Below are 26,670 nucleotides of genomic sequence, written 5' to 3' on the forward strand. Positions count from 1 at the left end.
GCACCAGAATTCAAAAGCATCCATTCTTTGGCGATCAGCTTTCTTTATGGTCCAGCTCTCACTTCCATACATCACTACTGGGAAAACCAGAGCTTGAACTGTACACACCTTTGTTGGCAAGGTGACGTCTCTGCTCCCCCCCCCCTTAGGATGTCCCTATTTTCATGGGAGAAATATTGGTGGGTGTGGAAGAGGACATCCCCAGGGATTTTTTCCCCAGCTGGAGCTCACAGGAGCTCTGTTGCGGCACCTCCCTTTAAGGGGTCTGCAACCTTTTTCAGCAGGGGGCCAGTCCACCGTCCCTCAGACCTTGTGGGGGGCTGGACTATATTTTTTGGGGGGAAATGAACACATTCCTATGCCCCCACAAATAACCCAGAGATGCATTTTAAATAAAAGGACACATTCTACTCATGTAATAAAAAAACACACTGATTCCCGGTCTGTGAGCTGGATTGAGAAGGCGACTGGGCCGCATCTGGCCCCCGGGCCTTAGTTTGCCTACCCCCGCTCTAAGAGAATGAGGGAGGCGTTCATGGCGAGTCCCGGCACCTCTTTTGCTAGAGGAATAGCATCAGAGAAATGTTGGAGGCTACGCACCAGGTCCCCCAACTTAGACTCTGCTGTGGCTTCAGGTTCCATCTGGTCATAAGCAGTGCTTTTTTCCTAGTAAACAATGTTTAGGGTACTCCCCTTTTGACTCAAGGAAATCACCATTTTATAGTTCAAATCGGGAAAAATAAATACAGTAAATGGACAAAAGTACAAAGATTCACAAAATGTTTAGGGGTATGCCGCCCCGCCCCGCCCCCCGAAAAAAGCACTGGTCATAAGAGACCATTTCTTCTTCTTTGTTGGAAGCTGCCCAGAGTGGCTGGGGAAAGCCAGATGGGTGAGATACAAATAATAGATTATTAATATTATTCTCTCTTTCTCGGGAGTAAGTAGCCCTGATCCTCCTACAAGAACCATTTAAAGAATATAAATAAATAGCATAACTTATGCTCCACAAAACGGGTTGCGGGGGGAGCTTTTAGTCTAGTTCAGGGGTCTGCAACCTTTAAGACAAAAAGAGCCACTTGGACCCGTTTCCGAAGGGGGGGAAAACTGGGAGCCGCAAAACCGGGAAGGTGATGTCGGGACGGTGTGTGACTAACACACGCACCGCCCCCATGCAACGTCACAGCCAGTACAGCGCCCGCCACAGTGGGGAGTGTCAGGGCGCACAATGCGCCTCCTCCCCGTGCCCGGAGCCACGGCAAAGGTGTAAAAGAGCCACATGCGGCTCCGGAGCCGCGGGTTGCAGACCCCTGGTCTAGTTCTTCCTTTTTCTTTTTAAGGGGGCCTCTGTCACCTGAAGAAAAATAGATGAAGTAAGACAGTGGTTTTGAAATGGCTCGATCTGAAAGGGCTACATTGCTGCATTTTAGCGAACAGGTGCGCAAGATTCACCCCTCCAGGACAGGCGGGGAAGAGCATAGCTGTCCACGTTTCCCTTTTTGAAAGGGAAATTCCCTTATTCCGAATAGGATTCCTCGCAAGAAAAGGGAAAAGTTGACAGCTGTGGAAGGGGGGCACCATCTGAGGAGCCCCCCAAGCTAGGCTGCTGGGGATGGGGGGGTCACCCGGTGCCGCGTTGCGTGCCATCCAGGGCGCACTAATCCGTCTCCGTGCCAAGCCGGCGGCCACTCCTGCCTCCGTTCGCGGCTGCAGGGAGAACCACGACTGCAAACACAGCTTGAAAGCAAAGCACTTCAATCAAATTTATTTAAAACCCCCGAGAAGAATAGCTTTTGCGGAGCTGAAATTGCCTCGGGGAACAAACGCTGCATGCTCCACCTGCTCTGAAAGAGAGACGACAAGGGCTTCAGCGCCTCTGAAAAGATTTAGCATCTTAGTCACTCACTCCTGGTTTCCAAGGTAAACTGTGAATCGTGTCGACGGGGGGGGGGGGGGCGGGGAGGCGCCTCCTGACGCCTGACAGGGAAGCCTGGCTGCAGCGCCCCAGCCCCCTCCTTGCTGGCAAACCCCCCAAGTGCCTCCCCCTAGAAGTGAGTTTCCAGCTCCCGGTGGAAGGAGCTCCGTCCACTCCCTCCATCTCTGCCCCGCTGCCTCTTGCGGACGCAGGACCCGCACCAAGAGGGGGGGGGGTCTTTGTCTTGGCTGGGCAGCAAGGCTTTCTCTTCCCGGGCGCCCCATTCCGTGGGTCATTCCTGGGGACGGCCTGACAGCCACGCGGGCGCAACTCTTGAGGTGCCAAGTGGAAGGGGCGTCGGGAGCAGGGCAGGGCAGGATCTGCCGCGTTTCTGGATGATGATGATGATAATAATAATAATAATAATAATAATAATAATAATAATAATAATAATAATAATTATTTGAATTCTGGTGCTGGAGGAGACTCTTGAGAGTCCCATGGACTGCAAGAAAATCCAACCTCTCCATTCTGAAGGAAATCAGCCCTGAGTGCTCACTGGAAGGACAGATCCTGAAGCTAAGGCTCCAAGACTTTGGCCACCTCAGGAGAAGAGAAGACTCCCTGGAAAAGACCCTGATGTTGGGAAAGATGGAGGGCACAAGGAGAAGGGGACGGCAGAGGACGAGATGGTGGGACAGTGTTCTCGAAGCTACCAGCATGAGGGAGGCAGTGGAAGACAGGAGGGCCTGGCATGCTCTGGTCCAGGGGGTCATGAAGAGGCAGACACGACTAAACGACTAAACAACAACAACAACAATAATAATTTTATTTATATCCTGCCCTCCCCAGCTGAAGCCAAGCTCAGAGCCGCTAACAGCAATAAAAGTAGCACAGCATTCTAAAATCAATTCATTCTAAAATCAATTCAAAATCAAATTAATGGCAACTATTGGGCCAGCGTTCTATGAGGATTACAGAAGGAGGGGGTCAGACTGTGCCTTGGCCAAAGGCCTGGCCAAACAGCTCTGTCTTGCAGGCCCTGCCGAAAGATGTCAAGTCCCGCAGGGCCCTAGTCTCTTGTGACACAGCATTCCATCAGATCGGGGCCACGGCCAAAAAGGCCCTGGCTCTGGTTGAGGCCAGCCTAACCTCCCTGTGGCTCCAAGACGTTTTTGTTTGAAGACCATAAGGTCCTCCATAGGACATACCAGGAGAGGCGGTCCCGTAGGTACAAGGGTCCTAGGCAGTGTAGGGCTTTAAAGGTCAAAACCTGCACCTTGAACCTGATCCTGTACTCCACCAGGAGCCAGCGCATGGATAGGGGCTTGGGGCAAGGACTTCACAGAAAAGGGGAGCTTGGAGGGGAGAAGAGGGCTTGACACAGGTGCTTTGGGTGGCATTGGGGGGGTAAGGAGGGAGGTCAAAGGGGGCTGGTATCCTCGGGGTCAAAGGGCAGAGAAAAAAGTCGGGTGCGGCCAGGCAAGGCCCCAGAGGGCTTTGAGGGTTATATATGTGGGGCTGGGAATAGGGGAGAGAGTGGCATGTCTGAATCAGAACAGTAAAGGTGGAAGGGACCCCCAAAGGTCATTCAGCCCAACCCCTGCAATGCAGGTACCACAGTGAATGGATCCCTAATATTTACCCCCCCCAACCTCTGTATAAAAAGCTCCAGTGAAGAGGAGTCAAAGGACCACCTGTTTTTCTGAAGGGAGAGCCAGTACCTCTCTGAAGCTAAGCAGGTCTGAGTCTGGTCAGTGCCTGGATGGGAGACCCCCACCAAGCCTCCCTGGGTTCCACCGCCAGAAGGAAGGTGGGATATGAAGGTAGGGAAGGGAAGAAATAAGGATCCTTTGCCTCAGGCCAAGGTTGTGATGGCATTTAAATGTCCTGGAGGCCAGCTGAGGGAGGTGTTGCCTTGTTCGCAGGTGGAAAGAGCAGGAACGCAAGAGCTGGGCAGCTGGTGAAATAACAGTTTAAAATTAACTGTTTTAAGTTGGGTATCAACTTCCCCAACGCTGATTCTCAATCCTTCCATGGCCAGAAGACTGGAGTGGAAGGCCACCTTCACTGAGGAAGGAGATCAAATCCTGCCCCCGTCTCTTTCTGCAACTCACGAACAAGCGGTTGGTGTCTGACATCATCATCAGAGGGTCCTGGGCAGTGTTTGAAATTCACCAGGCACATTTTGCACCTGGCTATCGGCCTCTTGTGACCCAGTGAAGATGTCCAGGCGCCAGGATGATGCCCGACGTCTCCACCACCTGGATGTGCATCCCTGGCGATCCCTGGTTCTTGACTGTTTTCACACATACTCACAGCACACCCTGACGAATTCTATCAGTTGTATTTTATCTGCACAATCAGAATGAATTTCAGGGGTGGAAAAGTCTTATCGAAAAACATGACTTTTGAGCCGTCCGGCCCCCAAATGGCAACCAGGGGCGTTTTGTTTTGGTGACTGTAACCCTGGTTTAAGTGAGAGCTGGACCATAAAGAAGACTGATCACCAAAGAATGGATGCTTTTGAATTGTGGTGCTGGAGGAGACTCTTGAGAGTCCCATGGACTGCAAGAAGATCAGACCTCTCCATTCTGAAGGAAATCAGCCCTGAGTGCTCACTGGAAGGACAGATCATGAAGCTGAGGCTCCAATACTCTGGCCACCTCAGGAGAAGAGAAGACTCCCTGGGAAAGATGGAGGGCACAAGGAGAAGGGGACGACAGAGGATGAGATGGTTGGACAGTGTTCTCGAAGCTACCAGCATGAGTTTGACCAAACTGCAGGAGGCAGTGGAAGACAGGAGGGCCTGGCCTGCTCTGGTCCAGGGGGTCACAACTAAACAACGACAACAAACCCTGGTTTAAGGAGCCATTTGGCGCCTCGCTTATCTATCTGAGTTTCTAGCACTGGTTCTGGGCCATAAATCTCAGCCTGGGGGTCCAGCCCAGCCCCAGAGGAGATCAGCCATCCATCCATTGCTCCCTCAGCCCCTGTGAGGGAGACTCCGTGGAGCCAAGTGACCCACACACAGGGTCACCCCACTGTGCCCAGAGGAAGCCAAATGCCCCTCCCTCTTCGCCTGCCCAGCCATCCCACCAGCTGCCAAAAGACTGGGCCACTTGCCCACCTCTCCTCCCTGCTGAGAAGCTGTTCTTGTGACTCCCCCCCCCCACGCAAAGTCCAGCCTCATTCAGTAAAGACCTCTGCCCGCCTGCAGCCAAAATACCTGAGACCTAAGCCCAGAGTGTGGCATTTGTGAATATCCCCCTCCTGCTCCGGTTGAAATTCTGACTGTGGGCTCCTGGGGGCAGCAGAGACCTGGGATGGATCTACACACAGGAAAAAAATGCTATAAATAAGTCAGAAATGAGGGTTCGTTTGTTTTTTGTTATCATAATCTATGTAAAATTGTGCAGAAAAGTTTTCTGTTCTACGACGCCATCTGGTGTCACAGTGTTTTAACGCACGTATAACGTTTTTTCTTTACTAATGTAGCCGAATCCCAGGTTTCGAGTCTTGTTGCTCTGTGAAACACCACGTGGCACGGATGGTTCCCGATGGAGGACGGTGGCAGCAGTGGCTGAAGGAGGTGGTGGCCTTTTGGGGTGCAAGGGAGACACACACCAACGCCCCCCCCCCTGTCCTTGGAAGCCTCTGTGCCAGTGGCTGCTGTTCATTCCAAGGCCCAACGCAGAACTGCAAAGCCTCCTTGTTATTTTTGCTCTTGGGTGTGGGGTTTATGCAATCTTGTTATCTTTCTGGTACTGAAATGCCTTTTTTCATGTTACATTTGGCAGTGTGTTGTTTTGCTATGTTGTTATGAAACGGATGTTTGCATCGTTTGGCTTTGAAATGCATTCCTGCTTTCTTTGTTTAAGCGTGACATATTTTTGTGTGTGGAAAAACAGCATATAAATAAAAACAGTGAGTGAAGGAATGGTCCCCGGATGAAGGAGAAAGCACAGGGCTGTGGTTGGTGTTGGTGTTTTTTTAAAAAAAGTTGTGTTTCTTTATTCAATAATTATATTGATAGCTGAGTTGGGCCTTTACACAGCATATACATGAAGGGTGACCCACACAGGAGACGGGGCTGGAGCGAGGCCCCTTCCTCCTCCTCCTCTTCTTCCTCCTCCTTCTCCTCCGCCCACCCCTCTCCTCCCTCCCCCCAGTCCTGCGAAGGGGCCTCTGCCCCTCGTCTCACGTAAATGGCGGTGTTGGCTCCTTAGGGTGGGGCTCCCGTGTCTGGCCCATCCATGGCAAGCCTGGCATAACATTGGCATCTGAGCAGCTCTGCAGTGGACGTGGCGAGAAGAGGCAGCCCCAGCGGTGGCAAAGCTGTGACAGAGAGCCGAGGGGGCAAGCCGGCTGGTGGTGGAGGGCAGTGGCATGAGGAGGGAGGGGTCCTTTCTCTGGGGTACGACAGACACAGATAAATAACAAAGGGGACTTTTTCATTCCCGCTGGGCCATGGAGGCAGCTGGCATTCAGGTGGCACTTTCTGTTGGCCTGGGCAGCGGCACACCACCCCCGCCAGGCCTGGGGAGATGAGTGGGCAGAGGGCAGAATCCTGCCTCCAGGACTCACTCGCTCCTCCCCACACTGCCTTGGGAAGAGAGAGAGTCTTGCAAGCTTTGTGCCGCTCCATAGGTGGCAGGGAGGCCAAGGGGCAGGGGGTGCCAGCAAGAGGAGCGCCTGGAGGCTGCAAGGGACACCCTCCCTGCGGTGTTGGCCCAGTGGTGGGAGGAGGGGAGGCTTGGCCGGGGCTGCGAGAGGGCAGTGTGGAGGGGTCCTCAGCTCTCCCTTCCCGGGCTGGATGAGGTGCTGCTTGACCCAGCCCCCTTCCCCTGCCCAGAAGCCGCCTAGACCCCCAAGTCATCCTCATAGAGCAGGGCCGCGCTGAAGACAGTCAGTGGCTCGTCCGAGGAGCGGGCCAGCCGGCCGGAGACCAGGTCCACGCAGAGAGTTTCTCTGGCCTCCATGGGGACGACCAGGGTGAAGACGGCCAGCGCTCCGGTGCTGGGCTGCCTCTCGGCCACCGGCTTGTTCTCCAGGCCTTCGGGCTGGTAGCCGGCCGAGTCGCTGCGGGCGATGGCCTGGTTGGAGCGGGAGAGGACCGCCTCGATCTTCTCCCCCCGGTGGCCGGTCAGGATGGCGCTGACCAGGTAGCGGCCAGGAAACGGAGCGGTGAAGATTCCTGCGGGGGGGGGAGAGGTCCATTACAGGTGCCTGGCATTGGTCCTCCCACCTGCCTTGCAACCCCCACCCCAAGCCCCCTCCCTGGCTTTGGGCGCTCTAGTTCTTCAACCCCTGAGAACATCAGATCATCCTCTCAGAGCATCCTCCTCTCAGAGTGTCCAACCAAATGCCCACCTGTCCTGTTTTACCATCCCAGATCACAGAAGGGGATGGCAGCTTCCGTTTGGATCCCAGAACGTCCCGTTTAAGACTGATACCCTGTTGCAAGTCAGCAGAGTCACACCAGAGCACTTGCTGGGTGTGGGAGTGCTGAGGATAGGAAGAGAGGATATATTGATTCAATATTATGCTTCCTCACTCACGCTAGTAAGGTGGGAGCAGAGCACATTCCCCTGTTCATTGCAGGAAGCTGGGAGCAGTCAAGTACAACATTCCTTGTTTTCCTAGAGTGGACGTGCGAGGGAATGTTTGGTCCAGCCAGTCGAAACTTCCTGTTCCTCCTGGCTGGAGCATTCTTCCTTTTGCCTGTGATAGAAGGTGGGCGGGACCTTACCTGTCCAGGTAACAAAAGGACTCTCTTTTTTACTTCCTTCTTCATTTGACCACCATCTAGCTAGGATTGCTCTGCTAGCTCTCAGCTAGCAGCAGCACTGGGATCATTCCTCCTTATGGGGTAGATCCACATGTACGTATTTGTAACTAAGTCTGCTTTCAGGGATCCAACTGTGAACTGATGTAAGTAAACTTCTTTTTATTGACTTTAAATAAGATTGTGGCGTCTTTATTCTTTTAAGAGGAATTCAAGGGAACTTAACAGGAACATACAATTCAATCTGAGGCAGACCGAATTGTATAATAGTGAGAGGCTCACACGAGCCTGCAACCAGCTATCTGCTGTACATGTAAAAAGGGGAATGTAACTCTAAGTTAGGAAGCATATTAATGAACAACATATCCTCTCCTGCTACCCTGAACATTCCCACACACCTGTGGCCCTCCCACCCCAAGCCCCATCTTCTCCTTCCTGCATTTCCCAGCCCCTCACTGACCAGATTTCGGGTCGTAGGCGTCCCCGTCGTTCAGCAGCACCCGGTCGAAGGCGATGGTCCCTGTCTCCACGTGGCGGGCGGTCAGTGCTGCAGTGAAGGAGACCTTGGGCGTCGTTCCGGGTGGCCCAGGCAGGCCTGCAAGTGGACGGGGAGCGGGGGGTGGGGGTGGGGGAAACAGAAAAACTTTCAGGGACTTCTCCCTTTCTCCCCGCATTGACCACCCACAAGGAACTGGCTCTCAAGACCCGGCTGGTTTCTGTGCTGGCAACTCACTCTGCATGCGCCTGCTTCCCTCATAACACCGGTTCTGTGTTTGTACGAATTCAGTCTCTTAGTGGGCACCACCTGCACTTTGGAACTCCCTGGCACTTGACGCCTTCACGGGACTCTTTTTGGCACCGGCTAAAAACATCCTTGCTTAGACAAGCCTGCCCAGACGCTTAGAAAGTTGACGCAACCCTGTTTTTAGTCTGTTTCTATTTCAACTTTTCAGATGTCTTAAATTACTGCCGTTCATTTTCCTTTTGATAATTTTATTGCTTTGTCTTTCTTGTAAGCCTATTTGATGTGATTTTCTTCTTCTTTTACAATCAAGAAATTTATAATTTTGTGAAATAAACAACTAAATAAATCAGGACACTCCCAGCCAGGCCTGTCCATCTGTCCAGCCGCTCCTCACAGCAGGGACCTGGGGACTCAGACACATTAGTCAAAAGACAGCATTTTGAATGTGTTATAAACCTGCAACACCAGATGGCACTGGAGAGCAAAAAAAAAATCTAAGCGAATCTTCCATAGCGTTTTCTTTCTTTCTTTTGTTTTAACAATTGAAATTCAGACTTTTATTTGTAGTGTGTGTTTTTTCTGTGTGTAGATTCACCCCAGGGGCCATTTTGCAAGCTCCTGGGGAGGGCAGCTGTGTTGCACAGCCCAGGTTCAGGCCCCCCCGATCTCTCCAGAGGACAAAGACACCGTCCGCCTCCCTGGGGAGCTATTGCTAGGTAGCCCTGAGCTCACTCCAAGGCTCTGCCTGAAGCCCCAAGGCTCACCCCCCACCCAGACGCTGCCATGTAGCTTCTTCACAGAGGAGGGAACAGGGTATGTGGAGGCCTGGTGAGATTGTTAGGATATAGTTCTGTTTCACCTTAAAAGGGAACAGGCATGACTGTTGTGCCTCACGTGCCTGTTTACTTCCAGCACTGGTCTGCCGGGAACTTCTGTATATAGTTTTTGTGTTCCTGCTGTTTTGCTGGAGACAAAGGGAAGCAGACATGTTTTCCTCTGTTCCTGAACTATGCTGAATAAAATGCTGTAATATACTGCTTACACATTTCTCTGTCTGCCTCTTCTGCTGTGAGAAGATTTACACTCTCTGCTGACAGAGATTGCACGGGTCTCTTAACGTATCTGAGGCTCATGTCGCTGATTGATGCTGTTCCAAGGGAGACCGGTGATTGTCTGGCTGCCGGCCTGACTGATGCCCCCGTCTCCCCGATAGTATCCCAACAGAGATGACTGGCTGTGCTGGCTGCTGGAACCCAGTGGCACTGAGAGGACACCAGTCCCCCCCCCCCCAGCTGCAGTGGACAGGAGCAGCAGCCCCTCCACACACCCCTGCCCCCCCTCCAGCCCCCGCACCTGTGCCCGGTCATTACCTTGTTCTCCGGGGAGACCTGCAAGAGACAAGGGAAGATGGGTGAGACTCACAGGGGACAAGGGAGAGGTGGGAGGGGTCATCCCCACCCCACGTGTTAATTCATTAATTGCTATTGTTGTTATTATATTTATTCAGATCCCGCCTTTGATCCCAGGCCAGGATTCAAGGTGGCTTGCACAAATTAAGACCCAGGTAAGAGACGCAAAGCGAAAAGCATATCACGGACCATTGCTAAAAAGTAATTAAACGCTAACAGAATGAAAATAAATCTCTTAAGATACAGAGAATACCGTATTGGCCCGAATATAAGCTGCACCCGAATATAAGCTGCACCTTTAAAATTGGAGGGGAGGAGGAAAAAAGAAAAAGCCCCCGAATATAAGCTGCTCCCTTCCTTGCTGCTCCTGGCTGCGTACTGTGGGGGCGGGGGGGGGGGAGTTGGGCTTCCTTGCCAGCAGCCTTTCCCCTTCCTCGCTCTCTCCCTTCCAGGCCTTGGGGAAGAAGACAGGGGACTCTGCGTGGGGGGGGGGGGCGCCGCTTTGCGGCACTCCTGGCGTTGTTTGCCCTGTGCTCTTAGCTGCATATCGTAAGGTTGTAAATATAAGCCATACTTTAACTTTTCATGGTTGGAATTTGGAGGAAAAGTGAGGCTTATATTTAGGCCAATAAGGTAAAAATAGTCCAGCACTATTATAATCCCTTTCCTTTAAAAATAAAATAAAATAGTCAGTTCCCAAATGCCTGTTGGAATAAGGGAGTCTTTAGCTGCTGGTGGAAAGACAGCAAGGAGTGAGCCAGTCGACCTTCTCAAGGCAGGGAGTTCCTAAGATGCTAGGAGCCACCACCAAGAAGGCCCTCTCCCGCTTCTGCAACAAGCAGGCCTGGGGGTATTAATGAATGGAACCCCAACCCCCTAGAGACAAGACTGGGTGCTCTCCAGAAGGGAGGCTGGGGGGGGTCATGTGTGGTCAACCAGGCAGGTGTGCACACCTGAGTGTTAGGATATTTCCATTCCACCTTAAAAGAGAGCAGGCTGTGAGTCACAGAGTCTGCGTATTTCCTGTTCACAGGATGTTTCTGTTGTATCTTTGCTTTCGTCTCTCTGTGCTGGAGACACTGACAGAGGCAGTCATGTCTTTCTTTGTTCTGATCAACGCTGAATAAAACTTGTAAATAATGCTCTCCTGAGTGCGACTTTTGCTGTGACTATCTGCTGATAGAGTGTGCATGAGCTCTAGAATGTGGCAAGATAACTTCTAGAAACTCATGTCGCTAATTGCTGATACTGCGTTCCTACGGGAGATCGAGGGATCGTCCGGCAGACGGCTTGGGGCCATGATGGACTTTATCTCCCTGGCAGTATCCCAACACTGAGGTGGTGGAGAAGGCCTCTGGTGGAGGGGGGGCTGTGGGGTTGGCAGCTGCCACTCACGCAGCTCACAGTCTCAGACGGGGCAGAGCAACCCAGCATGGGGCAGGGAAGGGGACCCCCTCCCAGTGCAGCTCCCCCTCTGTCCAGGAGAGGGCGCCAGCCCACTGCAGCACATAGAGGGTTAATTGTTCTGGGGAGACTCTTGTGGCCTTCCAAAGGCCCCGATCCCCTGATGCTCCCAGGGCAAGGAAAAAGGGGTTTTGGGACACAATTGGCTCTGGGAAGCCAAGCAACCCCCAAATTGTAGAGTTGGAAGGGATTCCCAAAGGCCATCTAGCCCAACCCCCTTCCGAGGGAGGCACAGAACCATAGGAAGGCACCCAGAGGGTCATCTTGCTGCTCCACTGTCAGACACCACGATACAAAAACTGAGCCTGGCCAGCTGCTCACCTGGAGGCCCCACAGAGCCGGTCCTTCCGTCCTTGCCAGGGGGCCCAGCTGGGCCTATGGGCCCCTGCTTCCCCATGGGGCCCTCCAGTCCAGGGGGCCCTGGAGGTCCTGTGGATGGAGAAGAACATTAGATGTCTAGGCAGAGACAGAGGCAAGAGGGGCCCCCCTGCCCCCTTCCGTCTGCCCCAGAGTCTGTACCTGTGAAATCCTGCAGGGTGAAGCCGTGCAGCTGCCCCTGCAAGGTCTGGAGGGAGCCGTTGAGGGTGCTGAGCCGGCGGTGGATGGTGCCCAGCTGGCTGCCGTGGATCTTGTCCAGGAGGGCCCCGTGGGTCTGCAGGGTCCCGTTCACCTCCCGCAGGCAGCCCCACAGGGCCGAGACGTGCTTGTCCAGCCCCTCCTTGATCTTGCGCAGGCTGCCGGAGACGGTGTCCAGCCTCTCGCACGCCCCCTCCAGCTTGGCCAGCCTCTCCGCCAGACCCCCGGAAGCCCGCCGGCAGTCGGAGGCCTCCACGCGCAGGGCGCCCCCAAAGCGCTCCACCTCGCGCCCCAGCACCTGGAAGCGTTCCTCACTCTCGCTGACGTGCTCCGTCACCTCCTGCTGGACCCGGTTGATCTCGGCGATGATGTGGTCCTTGGTGGTGCCCAGTTCGTGGATGTCCGTCTGGTGCTTCTCCACGGTGGCCTGCAGCCCGGCCAACGTCTCGTTCAGGGAGCTGAAGCCCAGGATGACCTCCGACAGCTCGCCCTGCAAGGACTGCAGGTGGACGCTGGAGCTGCCCCCGATCACGCTGAAGCCGTCCAGCGGCCGGGAGGCGTCCCCTGCCTCCTTGCCCAGGTCAGGGCGCCGCCCGGGAGGCTGGCAGGCGGCCTGGCAGACCTCCACCTCGGACCGCAGCTGGCCCACCTCCTCGCGCAACTCGGCGCACTCCTGTCCGCAGGAGAGCTGCTCCAGCCCCCGGACCTCCTTCTCCAGCTCCTCCAGACGCTGGCGGGTCCGGTTGGCCTGCAGCACCAGCTCGGGGGGCCCGGCGCTGACGGAGACCACCATGCGGTTCTCCAGCTCGCCCACCTCCCCCGCCAGTCGGCTGAGGGCGTCGCTGTGGGAGCCCACCAGACCCTGCAGGCTGCGCAGCTTCCCCGAGACGTCCAGCTGGTGGAGGTTGCTGCCCAGGACGCGCAGCTGCCCCTCCGTGTCCAGCAGCCTCCGCTCCAGGTCGCTCAGGATGGTGCTGATCTGAGAGTCCTGGTTGCCCGCAGGGGCGCAGATCTGCGTGCAGGCGTGGGCCGTGCTGTGCACCCGCTCCAGCGCCCCCTGCTGCTGCAGGCTGCTGTCCTTCAGGGCGCCCACGTCCCTCGACAGGTTGGCCAACGCTCGCCCCACGTGGCTCTGGAAGTCGTTCAGGCGGGAGAACACCGAGTCCAGCTGGCCCTCCGCACGGCGCAGCCGCTCATCCGCCCCTTCCAGCATGATCTGGAGGTCCCCAAAGTGCTCCTCCAGGCTGCGCTGCGTGGTGTTGACGCGGCTCTCCACCTCCGACATGCGCCGGTCCACGCTCCACGGCGGCGGCGGGGGTGTCCTGCGCCCGGCCAGGTGCTCGCTGAGGGCGGAGAGGGCCTCCGTGACGGCGTGGAGGCGCCGCTCCAGCCCGCTCACCCTGCTCTCGGCCCGGGCGCAGCAATCCTCGGGCGGCTGGGAGGCCAGGCGGCTGACGTGCTGCCGGACGGTGTCCACAGCATCCCGGTTCCGCTGGTCCACGGAGGCCACCAGCTTCTCCAGAGCCCGCATGCGGTCCTGGTCTTCCTCCCGCTGCTGCCGCAGGTCGGAGATGCCAGTCACGCAGGAGGAGCAGGTTTCGTGGATGGTGCGCTCCACCTCCCGCAGGACCTCGCCGTGGACGTCTGTCCCGCCTCCCTGGGGCCCCCCCTGCCCGTTCTCGTGGTTGGAGATGCGGTTGTCCAGGCGCTGCAGGTGGCGCTGGATCTCGTTGAGGGTCTCCTTCATTTCCGGGTGGGCGGCTGCGTCCGCCGGCTGCTTGCCGTTCAAGGAGGACTCGACGGCCCTGCGGACGTCCTCGGCCAGTTTGGTGTTGCTGGTCTCCATGGTGGACTGCAGGTCCTGCAGCTGTTTGCTCAGGTGCTGGACTTTCTCTTCCAGCTGCCGGACCTTCTCGGAGTCCCTGTGCCCTGGGAGAGGAGAGAGAGAGAGAGAGAGAGAGAGAGAGAGAGAGAGAGAGAGAGAGAGAGAAGAGAGCCACATCAGGACACCTCCACTCAGGTCTGTCACCTGGCAAAGCAGCTGCTCCACCCAGCAGGGAATCAGACCCTCTAGGCGAGGGAACTGAGCTACACTGTGCTGATCCTGAGCTGCTGGTGAGCTCCCATCTAAGGTCTTGCAAAGATGCTTTGAGAATGTGCAGGAATGGAAACACCTGGATCAGGAGAGACAAAATTGGGCTCAGCTCCACAGACCGAATTTGCTAAATGCCTCTTTCAAAGCTAACCTCCAAGGCTGAGGTTATGAGCTTAAATCTCCCAAGAGTTGGTCAGCCTCACATAACCAACATGCTTGAGTCTAATTAAGGCATGAAGGTGTTAATACCATAGAGTAAGCTGTCCTGCCAGGCTTCGCTAGCTCCACTTCCCTTACGGCTAATCAAACCTATTGTTCTGCCAGTCTGCTAGTGAAGAGGTTTGAGTTGCTCCAGCTCAGACCGCATGGCTCTCACAAGCCACTCTTGGGTTCCTATGCTGATAATTTAGGAACTTTCCCCACTTTCTAACAGCTAATTTTTAGTGCCTGTGCAGCTTCTCTGAAGCACATGAACCTGACCATTTTTAACTTAACAAGTGTGTGGTCTCTTTCCTTTGCTGGGGGGAGAGGGAAACTTTGGAACTCACATTAAATGGCATATTTTAGAGGTCTAAGAGCTGGGGTTCTCTCACCAAAGAGTACTTGCCCCAAACTTAGAGCTCTGCATCCAGGAATTCTCTTTTATATATCAATATCATTTTTCCTTGACCCAGTACATCTCGTGCCACCGGGGTTGGCATTGTGACATTGGTGACTTGGCCTGCAGTGGTGGGGAGAGGTGAGGGCCCTGCCCAGTGTGTGGGTCCAGCCCCCCGCCTCATCCTCCTGGGTTGGGGTGGCAGAGCATCTTCCCCCTGGAACCTGCCCGGGGTACCTTCTCCGCCAAGACCGCTGAGCGTGTTGCTGAAGCCGGAGAGGTTGGGACGGACGGGCTGAGTTCGTGGGCGGGGCGTGGTGGGCGGCACCCCACCTTCGGCGCAATCGTCACCCGAGTAGCCGGGGCAGCAGCGCCACTCCATGTCCGAGACAGTCTTGTAGGCCACCTTGTAGCGAGGGCGGACGAAGCTTCGATACCTGCTGGTTGGGAGAAAGAAAAGCACTGGTATCCGGACTGGGACTGGGGGCAAGGGGTGCCCTGGCCACATGCCCAGGGCAAGGAACAAGTGTCTCAGATAGCTGCCAGTTAGGGATTCTTCAGCTGTGATTCCCTTCCAACTCTACAATTCTAGAAAGCATTGGAGGTTTAAAAGCAGAGCTTGAGTGGCCTTCTGCCACAGATGCTTTAACGGTGGTTCCTGCTTTGCAGGGGGTTAGGCTACATGACCTTTGGGGGTACCTTCTGTGGGATGTGACATCACAGAAAGCAGTCAAGTACAACATTTCCTGTTTGTCCAAAGTGGACACACAGGGGGATGTTGCTCCAGCCAGGAGGACTTCCTGTCCCACCTGGTCTGGAGCACCTCCCCCTGCGTGTGACCAGGTAGATGGGCGTGTCCCTGGGAGACCCCATAAAAGGGCTGGTCTTGATGGTGCTCTCTTGATGGTCTTTTGCTGCCTGCTGGCCGTGGGCTCAATCCTCTCTTCTGTAACTACAAGCTGAAGCCTGCCTTCAGGATCATACTGTGAACTGGATGTAAGTAAACTTCTTGTTACTTTTAAGAGAAGACTGTTTGTGTCTTTATTCTTTTTAAGAGCGAATAAAAGGGGAATTTACCAGGAACAATCCAACCTGGACAAGCCAGACTGGATTACTTAACGCAAGAGATTCTAATGAATCTACCAACTAGCTTCCTGCAATGTACAGGGGAATGTACTCTGCTACCAGCTCGCTAGCATAAGTGAGAAAGGATGATATTAAATCAATATATCCTCTCCTACTATCCACAACATTTCCACATCTTCCAGTTCTACAGTTCTATTACTCAAGGCATATCCAAACTCCTTTTTGGGGGCCTATTCTGGCCCGTCAGTCAATTTAATCCAGGCCCCGTGGCAGTATATGTCCTGGGGTGAAATCCTAAAAAACAACTTTAATCCTAAAAAAAGCTCAACAACTTTGGTCGGCCCTCACACATGTTCACTTCATGTTCACATGTTCACTTTCACTCTTTGGTCTGGTCTAGTGGGTCTCCATCTGTCATGAGAGACAATGGAGTATACCTCTGGGGGTGAAGTAAAATCGCTGCATTGGAAGCACTAGGATGCAAGCCTGGGCACTGGAGGTCCTGGGCTGCCCAAACGACAAGACCCGCCCCCTCTCAGCCTCACGGATGGGGGCCAAAGGAGACCACAGCAAGAGGCTGCAGGAGTTGCTGGAAAGAGGCAAGACAAGACATCATCCAGCTGCCTCAGGGACTCCACCCTGGATTTCTGTAGGGTTTCCCTCCTGAGCCTTTTCTCCTCCCAAAGATATCTCACAAGGCAGTGGAGGTTTAGGATCAGAGCTTTCCTTCCCAGTAGCCCTGCCAGTACAAGAGGAAGAGTCTCTGTAGAGCTGGTCCCATTGAGAAGGTGACTGGAGTGTAGTGATCAGGAGGGATTGCTAGGAGGAATTATAAAAAATACGAAGCAAGCCATTTGTGCCAGCAATGAAAGCATTGCATTGCCTGGGTTTGATTCATTGACAATAATTTCTGATCAATCCATGCCTCTGCATCCCTTTCCTAGTTCTACGACTGACAGGCACGTATCAGCATTTTAAATACACAGGCCAGTTGTTCATCAGGCATCCTGGGTCATAAAAATGATAGTTAGCTTTGCTGTAGTTTAATCTTCAGGTAGATCTTAAGGGCCCGGAAGAGAGTTCACAAGGAAATACTCTTTCCTTGCCATCCTTCCTTCCTTTCCTGCCTGTTTATGACCTCCAGGGTTTTGCTGAATGCATTCCTCCTCTAGTCCTGTTTTATTTACTCTCAGATATGTCTGCATGCTCAGAGTAGTCTTTACAGTTAACAGGATTTCTTCTGATCTGACTTTGTCCCCACGTGGGTTTTTTTGAAATGCTCAGAGGAAATCTGATTGGTTCTTACGAACACTGTGCAAAAAGTTCTTTTGTGAATAAAACGACCTGGGCTGAGGGGTGGAGAGGGAATTATTATAGACACCCCTCCCAGAGTCTTACTGGTGTGTATTTTATTAATCAGAGTCCAATCCTTCCTTGCTTTGGGAACACTACACTGGAGGGGCTGACACTCTGTCCTCCAAATCAGCACAGCAGAGGAGAAGGCCAGAGACTCCCTCTGCAGGCACTGACTGGCAGACGCACTTGCCTCTCCTGGGCTGTTGAAGGAGCGGTGAGTGGGTCTGCAGTCCTGAAGATGCCCACCAGGGGGCAGGCAACCCCCTCCCCACCCGCCTGGGCCATCTGGCTCCTGCTGGGCAGCCTCTTCCCTTGATGGGCTGGGCACGCGCCAGGCAGCAGCCACAGGCATCCGCCACTCCACCCCATCTGCCCACGGAGGCCGTGACCCCGCAGTGCCCCACCCAGGGAGCCAGCAGCAGCACAGCCCACCAGCAGCCCTCCGTGACCCCCTCCAATTCTCCCCACACTCACGTGATGACGCGGGGGCACTGGAGCTGCCCCCAGACGCACGGCTGGTAATCTGGCTTGACGTAGGTGTCCACGCCATCCTCCACGACGCAGCTCACGCTGCGAGAGACCACGTAAGCACACCAGTTCCTGCAGCAGAGAGAGAGAGAGACTGGTTGCAGGAGGCACTGGGAAGACCCCTCCCCTGCCCCACATTGGTTTCAGTCCAGGCCACAGCAGCAGACCCAGAGCAAGCCCCACGCCACACCTCCACATTCCAGGAAGGCCTCTGTTGCAGGCAGACACAGAAGGCAGGGGTGAAAAGGAGCCAAGGCGCCAGAAGCCCCGGGTTCGGTGCCAAGGCTTCGCCCTCCGAGAGGTTCTCTGCACACATGCAGAGTGTGCTCTGTGCCCAAACCCCACCCTGACCACAGAGAGCTGAAGAACAGAAGAACAGAAGCGTCGCTCTGGTGGATCAGGCCCATGGCCCACCTAGCTCAGCCTCCTCTCCTCACAGTGGCCAACCGGGTGCCCCTTCAGCAGGATCTGAGCACAAAGGCATCACTTTCCCCCTCCTGTGGTTTCCAGGCTTTCAGAATCCTCTGGAGGCAGAGAATAGCCCTTATGCTGACACCCCCCTCCTCCACAAACATGTCTAATCCTCTTTTAAAGCCATCCAAGTTGAGGGCCGTCACTGTCTCCTGTGGGAGGGAGTTCCACAGGCTAACCCGTTTACTTCAACCCACTTGGGGTGGAAGAGCTGAGCTGCTCCTGGAGGCCTTGAGGCAAAGAACCACAAGCTCTTTTTCGGAAATCAAATTCCAGTGGCTCAGGCCAGGAGGGAAGGGAGGTCAGCCAGAGGCTGGCGCCTTGGTGGTGCTCTCTCCTGGACTAGGAAACACCTCAGCAGAGCCGCATCCTGGCCATGAAAACCCATGTCTGGTCCCTCCCTGTTCCCATGCTCAGCTAGTCTCCACACCCACCAACATTGGCATCCAGGGCTTCAGATGCGCCACCAAGCTTAGAACACCGTAGAATCATAGAACTGGAGATTTAGAAGGGACCCCCAAGGGCCAACTAGTCCAACCCCCTGCAATGCAGGAATCACAACCCTGACAGATGGACACCCAAACTTCCAAAGCCCTCAAGTGAAAAGGTACGGTAAAGGCCCCCTGGATGGTTAGGTGCAGTCAAAGGTGACTATGGGGTTGCGAGGGAGCTTTCCGGGTCATGTGGCCAGCAGGACTAAACTGCTTCTGGTGCAACAGGACACCGTGACAGAAACCAGCCATTTACCTTCCCATCGCAGTGGTTCCTATTTATCTACTTGCACTGGTGTGCTTTCGAACTGCTAGGTTGGCAGGAGCAGGGACAGAGTAATGGGAGCTCACCACTGCCGTGGGGATTCGAATCACTGACCTTCTGAACAGCAAGCCCAAGAGGTCCAGTGCTTTAGACCACAGCGCCACCCACGTCCCTATTAAGGTAAAGGTAAAGGACCCCTGGACAGATAAGTCCAGTCAAAGGCGACTATGGGGTTGTGGCACTCATCTCACTTTCAGGCCGAGGGAGCCACTGTTAGTCCGCAGACAGCTTTCTGGGTCACGTGGCCAGCAGCACTAAACCGCTTCTGGTGCAACGGGACACTTTGATGGAAACCAGAATGCACGGAAACGCCGTTGCCGCAGTGGTACCTATTTATCTACTTGCACTGGTGTGCTTTCGAACTGCCAGATTGGCAGAAGCTGGGACAGAGCAACGGGAGCTCAGATTTGAACTGCCGACCTTCTGATCAGCAAGCCCAAGAGGCTCAGTGGTTTAGACCACAGCCTCAAGCAGGATGCAAGCGCAGCAACAGCTGCCCCCAACTGTGACCCTCAGCAACTAGGATTCAGAGACACCAGTGGAGAGATACCTTGGCCTTGATGTGGTCCCAGATAACCTGCTGCCCCCCTCCCTGTTTTCACCCAAGTCCTCTCCATGGGCCAGAGGAGGTGGACTAGTCCTGCCTTCCTTTCCTTCAACAAATCCCAACTCTAACCCCCCCCCCCCAGTTCTTTTGCATCTGAAAGGCCAAGAGCTGATTGCTGTGGCTTTTTTTGCAAATGGGCAAGAGACAATTGGGTGGGAAGGTCTGAAAAGGATCTTTCTCTCAACCTACATTTGCCATCTTCTGTTGCTTCAACACTAATTATGGAATTAGGGAATTGTAGAGTTGGAAGAGACCCCAAGGGACATCTGGCTGAACCCCCCCCCCCTGCATTGGACAAGGACATGAGAACTGTTTCATTGTTGTTGTTGTTGTTTAGTCGTTTAGTCATGTCCGCCTCTTGGTGACCCCCTGGACCAGAGCACGCCAGGCACTCCTGTCTTCCACTGCCTCCCGCAGTTTAGTCAAACTCATGTTCATAGCTTCGAGAACACTATCCAACCATCTCGTCCTCTGGCGTCCCCTTCTCCTTGCGCTCTCCATCTTTCCCAACATCAGGGTCTTTTCCAGGGAGTCTTCTCTTCTCATGAGGTGGCCAAAGTACTGGAGCCTCAGCTTCACGATCTGTCCTTCCAGTGAGCACTCAGGGCTGATTTCCTTCAGAATGGAGAGGTTTGATCTTCTTGCAGTCCATGGGACTCTCCAGAGTCTCCTCCAGCACCAGAATTCAAAAGCATCAATTCTTCGGCGATCAGCCTTCTTTATAGTCTAGCTCTCACTTCCATACATCACTACCTTTTAATTAAAAGGTAAAGGGACCCCTGACCATTAGGTAGGTCCAGTCGTGGCCGACTCTGGGGTTGCGGCGCTCATCTCGCTTTATTGGCCGAGGGAGCTGGCGTGCAGCTTCCGGGTCATGTGGCCAGCATGACTAAGCCGCTTTAATTAGGTGGCTCTTAATTCCCACCACACAGTGCAGTTCCTAGTTGCTGCTAGGATGAAAATAAGCGACAGTTTTTTAGAGAGCTGAAGGGAGCATGGAAGAAGGGTTGTGTCTCATGGCGCAGGACTCTCTTCCCAACATTGCCTGTGGTCAAAGAGTTCCAGGAGGTTCTGGTCTTAATTCCAAAACCTGCAAAGTCTATCTGACCACATGCAACAGGCTCATTCTAAAGAAGATGTACCAAACACACAACAGCACGTCTCTTTCAACTTGCTAAACTCAAGCCAGACGTGAAGGCTTGGGAACCGACCAGCTGATTCATGGCAAAAAATGACTTCTTGGTCCTGCACTCTGGATCAACCCCTCCCCGATCCCAGATTAACTCCACTCCTTCTTCTGCTTAGTGTTTTACAAAGCTCTGTCTAAATTAATTAAAAAGAGAAAGGTTTTTCCTCCCTCTTTCATAACACTTGAACTCCTAGATGTTCAATGAAGCTGAAGGTTGGAAGATTCAGGACAGGCCAAATAAAGCCCTTCTTCATGCAGTACAGAGTTAGACTGTAGAACTCCCTGCCACAGGAAGCAGAGGTGGCCACCAGCTTGGATGGCTTTAAAAGAGGATTAGACAAATTCATGGAGGAGGAGAGGACTATTACTGTATTTTTCGCTCCATAAGACGCACTTTTATCCACCTCCTAAAAAGTAAGAGGAACTGTCTGTGCGTCTTATGGAGCACATGTGTGGTCCCTGGAGCTGAATTGCCCAGGGGCAAAAAGCAGATCGTGCTTTTTTTTTAGAAAAAGGGAAGGGGGTGTTGAAAGGAAGCAGCTGATCGGCAAGCGATCGGGAGGGGGATAAGGGAGGCTAGTGATAAAGGAGGCTGCCTGGGAGGGGGGAGGTAAAAGCCCATGGATCCTCAGGATTTTTGCATCGCGTCACCCCAAATTCACCATCAGATCATATAGCATGTCCATGGCTACAGCCTACACCCAAAAAATCATACATCCACTGTTTCGTTCAGAATATTTTTTTTTCTTGTTTTCCTCCTCTAAAAACTAGCTGCTTCTTATGGTCAGGTGTGTCTTATGGAGCGAAAAATACGGTGAGGGCCACCAGCCACAGTCAAAAGCAGCAATGCATCTGAATCCCAGTTGCTGGAAACCGCAGGAGGGTAGAATGCCTCTCTTGTGGTCAGATCCTGCTTACAGGTTCCCTACAGGCGTCTGGCTGGCCACTGTGAGAAGAGGATTCTGGCCTAGATGGCCCATTGGCCTGATGAGAAGGGTCCTGAGCAGAGGGGAGGAGGGGCAAGGATGGGGCAGAGGCATCAGAGTGGAAGTTCCTCAGAGACCCCCACTGATGCAGCCTGGGACTTCGCTCAGAAGGGGTTGTCCCACAGGAGCAGGGAAGGCGCCTCCAACCCTCGTTTCTCGGAGATGACCAGGATCTTGAGCAAGAGAGGATGTGGCTTCAGCTGGGAATCTCCCTTTGCTTCTCTCCACGGGATGAAGGCGGCTCTTTTCTGGCAGAGGAGGCATAAAGGGGGGGCATTGCTCCACGGTCACCCCCTCCCTCCATGCACAATTGCAGCCATTGGGGGCTGGTCCATAGGGGGGAATGGGGCCCTTCCCCACCTGCCCCCCGCCAGCTCTTTCTTCCTGCACTTAGATATATCATCTTTTTTTCTCGAAGGAGCTCAAGATCTCTTCTGAATTAATCCCCACAACAACCCTGTGAGGAAGGCGAGGCTGAGAGAGGAAGGGACGGCCCACAAGGTCAGGTGAGCCCCGTGGCCGAAGGTCCGTCCTAGTCTGACACTCTAACCACTGCACCACAATGGCTCTCACAAGCCCTGGCCCCTCAGCAGCGGCGTATTGTGAGTTGTCAGCACCCGGGGCAACGCAAGTAATTTGTGCCCCCTAACCCGGGGCAAGACAAGTAATTTGTGCCCCCCCAACCCCTAACCTGCGAGTTGCCGCTGCCGCTGCCGCGCAAACAACGCTGCTTGCCCGGAGGAGGATGGAGGCAGAAGCAGCCGCCGCCTGTGGCTGGGCCGAGGGGATGGCGGCGGCGGCAGGGTGCAGAGGCTGCCCGTGCCCGGCGTCGGTGGCGGCGTCGGCGCTGCTGCAGCGGCTGCTCTTCCTGCAAGCAGTGAGCGGAGCGCAGCCACAGCGACGGCGGGGGGCGCGCGCGCTAGGGCGCAAGGCTGGCGGTGGCGGCGGGGAGCCCGGCGGAGGAAGGAACTTGTCCCTTCCCTCTGGACTCGCGCCCCCCTCCAGATGTTGCACCCGGTGCGGCCGGCACCCCTGGCACCCCCCACGCTACGCCACTGCCCCTCAGCGTCCTCCTCCCCCTTGCTTTGGCCCTTCTAAAAATCAGCATGGAGGAAGAGGATGGGGTCAAAGCTATGATTGGCCTCTCATTGGTCCAGGCTCTGCCCACCTGGCCTCTCCACCTCCCGCCCCCCCCGTCCCAATGGGCACCAGGCACCACCTGGTCACGGCTGGGTGCTGGCAGAATTGGGGCTGTTGCGTCCAGGAGACATTTCCTGCCTGCCTTGGTCTCCCTTGCCCAGGGACCTTTGATCAAGGAGGGGTGACCTGGCTGGGATGGGCAGCCGGGAAGAGGCCACAGGAATTGCCTCCAGGCCTTCCGGGCTGACCCTGATCTGAGCCAACATTAAGGCTTCCGGGCAGCTGGTTAATATTTGCCGGTTTCACCTCCTCACCTCACAGGAAGTCCCCTTTCCAGCATTTTTTGCTGGGTGGGCCAGGGCTCAGCCCCAGAAGGCTTTCCGCACGGAATAATCACAGGGGGCGCCTCTGAGGGTGTGCAGAGTGCTTTTCCTGCACCGCAGCCACAACGGGAGGGGGTTTATTTCGTGGGTGGGGCAGCCCCTCGCAAGCCTCGACCCAGCATGTGTCTCTGACTCTCTTTCTCCATGGGGGGGGGGGGTCTCTCAGGCGCCCCCGGAGGTATCGCCCCCATCCTTTGGGGATTTCTGGAGGACGTTCAAGCCCCTCGGCTCTGCCAAACCTTTGAGCTCCGAGACAGTTCGGCTTCCGCCTAGCTGCTATTTTGGTTTCAAGTCTGCGCACAACCTCCTAACGTTGTTGGACTCACTTCATTCCTTTTAAACAATTTATACTGCTGAGCTGAAACTGTCTCGAAGCAGAGGGCAAGAAACGTAACACCAAAAAGGTAAAACTATAAAGCCAGACTTCAATTAAAATGCCTGCTGGATTTTTTGATTATTTTTTTTAAGAAGTCTTCAATAGGTGGCAGAAGTTCAACAGGGAGAGTCTGACCTCAACTGGAATACAATTCCCGGTGAACACAAACCCTGCACTGGAGCCCTGACGGGGGTGGTGGGGGGGTCTAGCCGTGACTCCCCTGGAGATCTCAGTGATCTGGCAGGGGAGCAAGGGATCGCGTGGTCCTCCTGGCTGGTTTTACCTGTTGCTGCAGCAGCGCTACTTGGAGGGTCTGAATAGCTGCCTTGCATCCCGTCGCGAACCCATAATTTCGGGGGCCCCCAAACCTGCCCACGAGGAGGGGCCTGGCGAGGAGAAATCTGGGAAAGACCCTCCCCTCCCCCGCTCCTGGGTTGGTCTGGGAATCTCCCGGAGTACTAAGAAAGACCGAGGGGGGGGTGAAGGTGGCCTACAGAGCAGAGCCCCTCTTTGGCGGCATCCCGCCCCCTCCCTTGTTGCTGCTTCTATCTCCCCGGAGGCGATGCCGCCCCCCCCCCACTCCGGCTCTTGGGGTTGCAGCCTCAGACTTGCAACGTGCCCCACTTGCACCCCGCCCCACAGACTGGCTTTCCCGACAACCCCCTTCTCCCAAGCCTGGCACCCACCCAAACCTTCGCCTCGCCTCTCCCGCAGAGTCCTTCAGGGAGTCTCACCCCCCCCCCGCCCCGGGGCGCGCCGTCCCCTGCCCGGACTCCGAAGCAGCCACGTCCCAAGTCCCCGCGGACACGCCCCGACCCATCCCCCACCGCCCGGGGGGAGCCTGGCTCGGGTCGGACGGGAGGGGCACGACCCCGCCCCATAGAGCCCCCCATCATCCCCTTGGCAGCACAAGGCCCTCCAGAGCCCCTGGCAGGACCTGGGGGGCACCTGTGTAGGATGTTCAAGAAGCCCCGAGCCCTGCTCCCTCTTCCCGCCCCCTCGAGCTGGTCCGGGACTTCCAGCCTCCAGCGCCCCTCGCTCTCTTGCTTGGCCCGCGAGGGAGAGCCCGGCCCGAATTCCGAGGCGAGCGCGGCTGCCAGCCAGTGCAGGCATCGCGGGGCTGGATGCCCCCCCCCCGGCCCGCTTCTCCCTCCCTCCCTCCCTCTCTCGGTTTCTGCCCCCCTGCGCGCCGGCTTACCTGTGGCGACTGGCCACGCGCGCCCCTCCGTTGGCCGCCTGCCCGGCGCCCTGGACGTGCGCGGCGAAGGGCATCCCGGCGCCCGTGTAGAGGCTGTAGCGGGGCGGGTAGTTCATGGTGCCCGCCGGCCCGGCCAGCAGGCCCCACCAGAGGCAGAGCCACGCGGCGGCCCCGGGGCCGGCCATCCCGGTGCTTGGGGGTCCCGGCGAGGGTGGTCAGCTGCGCATGGCGGGGCCCCCCGACGCCAGCCCGGGACTCCCTCCTGGCTCTGCGCTCGCTCTGGGCTCCGCCTGGGCGCGCAAGGACAGTTTTGCAAACTTCGCACGGCTAGCGGGCTGGCTCACTCCCCCCCGACTTCCTGCCTGGCCGGCCTGGGGCCCCCCGCCCCGCCGCCGCCCATCGCGGGCTTCCCCGCTCCCTCGGCCCGGGCTGGCCTCGGCTAGCCCCCCAGCTCGCCCCCCTCGCCTCGCCAGCCAGCGCCCGGCCACCGCCAGCAGGGGAGTTTCGGCCGCTCCTTCGGGCCGCCCCCTCCGCCCCGCGCCCTCCTCGCTGCGGCTGCCGACATCTGCTTCTCGTTACTGTCGGGGCCGGGAGGAGGAGGGGGTGGGGAGGAGGCGCGGGGAGGGGGCGGGCGCGGGCCGGCAGCCAGCCCGCACGGCCCCCGGGAGGACGCGCGGCGCGGCTACCGAGCGAGGTGCCTGCCACGGGGCGGCTGGCCACGACCCACCACGCCGCGGGGGCCCCGTCGGGGCAGCCCCTCCGCCGCTGCTCCGGCAGGGTTCCTGGCCCCCGTCCCACCCCAGGCGTCCCACGTCACTAGCCAGGAGAGTTGCCAGGCAGCAATCCGTCTGGACGGTCCCAAGGGGGGGGGTGTCACGTCTGAGACAGGGAAGCCTTTGTTTCTTAGACCTCCCCCGGCTGGTTCCTGGCCGCCAAGATCGCTTCTGGGATCTCTTTCATCCCCATCGATCCCTCGGGGACAAGACCCCGGCCCCGTGCCTCCCACGCCTGTCCAGCCAGGCTCTCCCGGGACCCCAGCCCCACCAGGCGCGAAGACCACCAGGCAGGAAGGCAGGGGTCATCCCACAGGGGACCTCGGAGGTCTGCGAGAGAGGCTGACCCAGCTCAGGCTGCCAGGAGGCTCAGCGACCCACCCCCCCATTCCCCAGGAAGGCCAGTCTTCTGCCTGCGAGGTGAGGCAGCCCTCTGGAGCTACAAGTCCCAGTGCCCTTAGAAAACTATAGTTCCCTGGGTTCTTGCAGCAGGGAGGAAGCCATGTCCTGTAGAAGTATGGCATGTAGACAGCCAGTCTCAAATTGAGAGAGAAGAGCAATTGTGTTCCCCACTTTCTGGTACTCAGAGGTAGACTGTCCCTGGGCATGGAGGTTCTGCAGTCGATATGGAGAGCCAATGAACCAAAGAAGGACCAGTGGCCAGGAGAACCAATGGACTGACTGGGCAAAAGGGCAGCTGCCTGTGTTCCTGCGCATGCCAGGCCCTGACCAGAGGTCAAAGGGTCACAATGAGCAGAGTGGCGCAGTGTGCGCTGCTCTGTTGGGGCATCCGTGCCATTTATAGTCAACTCTTGAGGCCCCTTCCAAGTCTGCCATTCTGGGATTGCCGGCCCAGTCTTGGGAAATGGGTGGTTTTGAGAAGAAAGTCACAGGGACCAGCTGAGTCAAGCGTCTCTCTCTCTATCTTTCTGATGGAGGGGGCTCTTTCCCTTGCCCCAAACAGCCTCCCCCCCACGGCCCACTTTCTGCTTGGCTCCTCCTTGGCCGCAATCAGCTCTTGGCTCCGGCTGGCCTGCCTTGCTGCAAAAGTTCAGGGGGGGAGCAGGAGAAGGCCCGGCAGAGCCAGTGCCCCCCCACTTCCTCTGGAGCTGTGGGGGGAGGCGGGGGGGGGCGAGAAGAGAATGTGCAGGCCTGAGGCAAGCCACACACC

General features: G+C 56.0%; 2 protein-coding genes across 3 annotated transcripts in view; both read right to left on the minus strand.

Annotated features, from left to right (window-relative positions):
• ABHD1 (abhydrolase domain containing 1) overlaps nucleotides 1-26,670 on the minus strand; it is a 128,826-nt gene that overhangs the window by 83,141 nt on the left and 19,015 nt on the right. The gene's annotated exons all lie outside the window — the stretch shown is intronic.
• On the minus strand, nucleotides 5,904-25,121 carry EMILIN1 (elastin microfibril interfacer 1). 2 transcript variants are annotated; one of them, XM_082217380.1, is made up of 8 exons: nucleotides 24,727-25,121; nucleotides 17,507-17,632; nucleotides 14,828-15,030; nucleotides 11,841-13,826; nucleotides 11,643-11,750; nucleotides 9,819-9,836; nucleotides 8,164-8,298; nucleotides 5,904-7,112 (listed from the first exon to the last, which is right to left on the minus strand). In XM_082217380.1, exons 1-8 carry the CDS (start codon nucleotides 24,909-24,911, stop codon nucleotides 6,778-6,780), a joined length of 3,096 nt encoding a protein of 1,031 aa, XP_082073506.1. In that variant the 5' UTR covers nucleotides 24,912-25,121; the 3' UTR covers nucleotides 5,904-6,777. The 2 variants fall into 2 exon arrangements, with proteins under 2 accessions (XP_082073506.1, XP_082073507.1); XM_082217381.1 differs by having other exon boundaries at nucleotides 14,828-15,027; nucleotides 24,727-25,120.

Source organism: Podarcis vaucheri (genome assembly GCF_965113315.1).
Source record: "Podarcis vaucheri genome assembly, chromosome: 3".
Classification (NCBI taxonomy): domain Eukaryota; kingdom Metazoa; phylum Chordata; class Lepidosauria; order Squamata; family Lacertidae; genus Podarcis; species Podarcis vaucheri.